General features: G+C 46.3%; 1 protein-coding gene across 1 annotated transcript; it reads left to right on the plus strand.

The window, feature by feature from the left end:
* Window positions 1–3: 3 nt before the first annotated feature.
* On the plus strand, window positions 4–870 carry LOC107112110 (olfactory receptor 13H1-like; the record flags this gene model as incomplete). The annotated part of the gene is made up of 1 exon (XM_015413183.1): window positions 4–870. A coding segment is annotated over one exon (867 nt), but the record flags the coding sequence as incomplete, so codon positions are not given.
* Between the last annotated feature and the right edge of the window lie 2,743 nt (window positions 871–3,613).

Below are 3,613 nucleotides of genomic sequence, written 5' to 3' on the forward strand. Positions count from 1 at the left end.
CTTCAGACCATCTTCTTCTGGATTGTTCTAGTTATCTACCTCATCAACTTGCTGGGGAATGGCCTGATGGTTATCCTGATCATTACTGACTCCCATCTGCATACGCCCATGTACTTTTTCCTCAGCAACCTCTCCTTCCTAGACATTTGCTACACCAGCAGCAGCGTCCCCCAGGCCTTGGTTACCTGCACAACAGAGAGAACTACCATTTCCTTCATGGGCTGCATGGCCCAGATATACATGTGCTTGTATCTAGGCACCACGGAGTGTCTCCTCCTCGCTGTCATGGCATATGACCGCTTTGTGGCCATATGCAGCCCCTTACATTACACCGTGATCATGAGGTGGAGAGTTTGTGTCCAAATGGCCATTGGAACTTGGGGCACTGGCTTTATCCTGACCCTCATCTTTACGGTCACAGGCCCTAAACGGTTCTGTGGCTCTAATGTCATCAATCATTTCACATGTGAGGCCCAAACAGTTGGCAAGCTGGTCTGTGGAGACACCCACTTCAGTGATATCGTATCTTTTATCAGTGGTGTACTGGCCCTTATTGTACCATTCACTTTTATCTTGGTGACATATTTGCGAATCGGCTTGGCAGTTTGGCAGATTCGTTCTGACCAGGGCTGGAGCAAGGCTCTTTCTACCTGTAGCTCTCACCTTGCTGTTGTTGGCATCTTCTATGGTTCAGCCATGTCCATGTACCTTCAGCCAAAATCCAAGTATACCTCCGACAAGGACAAGATGGTCTCCGTTTTCTATGGAGCTGTGACTCCCATGCTCAACCCTCTGATATATAGCTTGAGGAACAAAGATGTGAAACGGGCACTTCAGAAATTATTTGGAGGAAAAGGATTCAGATATTAAATGGACTTCTTCACCGTGTGCCACCTGCTGTCTCCCTGTTTTCATTTGTTTATGATTTAACTTCATTTTTCATCCTGGGCACTGCTAAAATACTGATTGATGCAATTCCTCACTTTTCAAAATTTGTTTGTATGAGTTGTTTTCCTGTTGAAGGGAGAAGCGGGATATTTGTTGTTGGTGGTATTCTTCTTGTTGATATCAGTGTACTCTGGCGACTAACTTGTCAGCTCAATCTTCGGAGACCCAGGTTCAAATCAGCTGCCATGATATCGCTGTTTTATTTTAGGGTCAGTCACCTTCTCCCTGGCTAATCTGCTTCCCAGAACTGTCGTGGGAATAAAGTGAAGGAACAAATTAAGTTGGCCACCCTGAGCCCTTAGCAGTGTGGAGGCAGTGTGGAGGCAGTGTGGTCTGCCCATTAAGGGCTGTAATCTGGAGAATTTCATTTGATTCCTGCCCCTCCACATGAAGCTCTGCATTTGGGTCTGGACCAAAACTGATTATTGTAAGTGAAAAAAACACATTGGCCCCGGTCACACAGAGCATTAGCCACGCTAGAGAGATGAAAGATAGGCGGATTTTCCAGGAGTGATCACAGCGCCACATCTGGGAAGCGTAGAGCTCCCGTGGCTCACCCGAGGCTTCCCGCCGAAGATGCGGGGTAAAAAACTAGTACCTCCGAGGTACTAGTTTCCGGAAACCGCGGGGCAAGGGCGGGCGTCTGATCGTGTTTCCGGTGGCATCCGGCGCGCACCCATGTCCCCTCGCAAAAAGGTTTTTTTTCCCCCAAGTCTCCATGGGATGCGCACAAGCACCCAACGGAGCATGCACATATTTCAGTTTTTTAAAAAAACACAACCCCATTTGCCGCGCTGCTCCACTTCTTTGCCGCGTCGTGTGATCGGCACCTCCCCCCTAATCACAGGAGCTCGACGGGACCTCAACCCGACGCCTGATCGCACAGTCGCACGTTATTTTGCTCCAGGGCAAACAGCCATGCCTCCCCCCGCATTTTCCTGCCTGTGTGGCCGAGGCCATTATTTACCTAGTAATTCTCCTCCCCAACCCAATAGGCCTTGTCAAGAGATACAGAAGCTTGTTTGATGAGACTAACACACAAGTGCTTTTGTCAGCACTATGGAACTGGTCAACTGGCCTGGACAAAAACCCTCTAATAGAGGCTTGATGGAATGTTATTTACCCGGTGGCGTAATTTACCTCTATGACATGAAAAGCTTCAGCTGCCCATTTCAATACATTAAGCCGCTTTTAAAGAACAGTCTTTTCTTCCGGCCAGTTGGCAAACCTGCTGGAATTCTGCCTGCACTGATCTGGGAACTTTTGTCTCTCAAAATTGACCCTTCTCCAGGTCATTCTTTGACCCTTCATCTTCAGTGGTCCTTCTTCTGGAGATGGTCAGCATTTCCGTGAACCCTGGTCCTGAACCCAAAATGACCTGTGAACAGCTGAGCAAACTATAAGTTTTAGATCATGTTTAAACAGACTATAATTGCCATTTTTTAATTCCAGAACATTTGGTGCCTGCGTGGACCAAACAAAGAATCCAGAGGAAGTCCCATGTAAGAGTTCAGGGTACATCCAGGCAAAAGTCCAGGAAAGTTCCCAAGAAAGAGTCCAGGGGAAGTCTTAGAAAAGAGTGTAGGGGAGGTCCCAGAGTAGAAGTGCACAAACATTTCCACAGCCACATCATGAGGTTAATCTCCCTCTACACTGCATGCCGCTTTCACTTTCTTTGTTCATCAGGTTTTATGGTACCTTCTGCATAGATTTATGGCCGTTCAGGGATGACTTCGCAGTCATTACGGCTTTGCTGCAGGGTATCTGAATGTGGTTTTGAGTGGCACCTTTTACTTCCTCCGCTTCCAATTCCAAGGGAACAATAAGCAGACAACTTGACACGGCTTCATTGATCTCCATCAGTTCCCCCATTCCTATTTTCTCCTCTGTATTTATCACCTCACCATGAATTACTTGGCTCAGGCTGCTAATCTCCACTGAGGCAAGTACTGACACAGGAAAATCTGCATACCAATGATCCAAGGCAATGCAATGAAAAAAAGATATTCCGAGGCAAGGGGGAACCAGGTCAAGTGCTGATAAAATGTGGAGCAAATGCCAGATGCAGAATGGACCAAGGGTTCTCTGTTTCTTCTGCGACTAAGGATGAGGAAACATCCTATTTCATTTTTTCTTGCATTCATTGACACCTTAGTCCATGGTTTGGATTCTCCTTTTTATGCTATCAGTTTCATGAATTTGTTTGTATTATGAAGGAGGTTGTATTTTTTAAAATATTCAATAAACTATTAAAATACAGCATACATCATTCATGTTTGAGATTCCTCCCTGCGTTCCTGGCCTTTCACTCATGCAACCACATACATACAGGGGAAGCACTGAAGTAATCGGAAAACTCTGCCCTTTGTACATGCTCAGAAGAGGCCTTTATTAGTGCTGCCAAAGCCACTGGTAACAAGGAAGGCTGGATTTATTCTGGGATGGTGGCATAGAAGAGGAACATACTTGCGTACATGCAAACATGCCTACATGCATGCAAACACATATAGACCCAAAAAGAGTCTACGACAAACAGGGGTGATGGCAGGCTGCCAAAGTAGAATAGACGGCTGAGAGGTGATATGATAACCATCTTCAAGTACTTGAAGGGCTGTCATAGAGAGGATGGTATGAAGTTGTTTTCTGTTGCCCCAGAAGGTCGGAC

The sequence above is a fragment of the Gekko japonicus genome, unplaced genomic scaffold, assembly GCF_001447785.1.
Source record: "Gekko japonicus isolate JY-2015 unplaced genomic scaffold, Gekko_japonicus_V1.1 scaffold5878, whole genome shotgun sequence".
NCBI lineage: Eukaryota > Metazoa > Chordata > Lepidosauria > Squamata > Gekkonidae > Gekko > Gekko japonicus.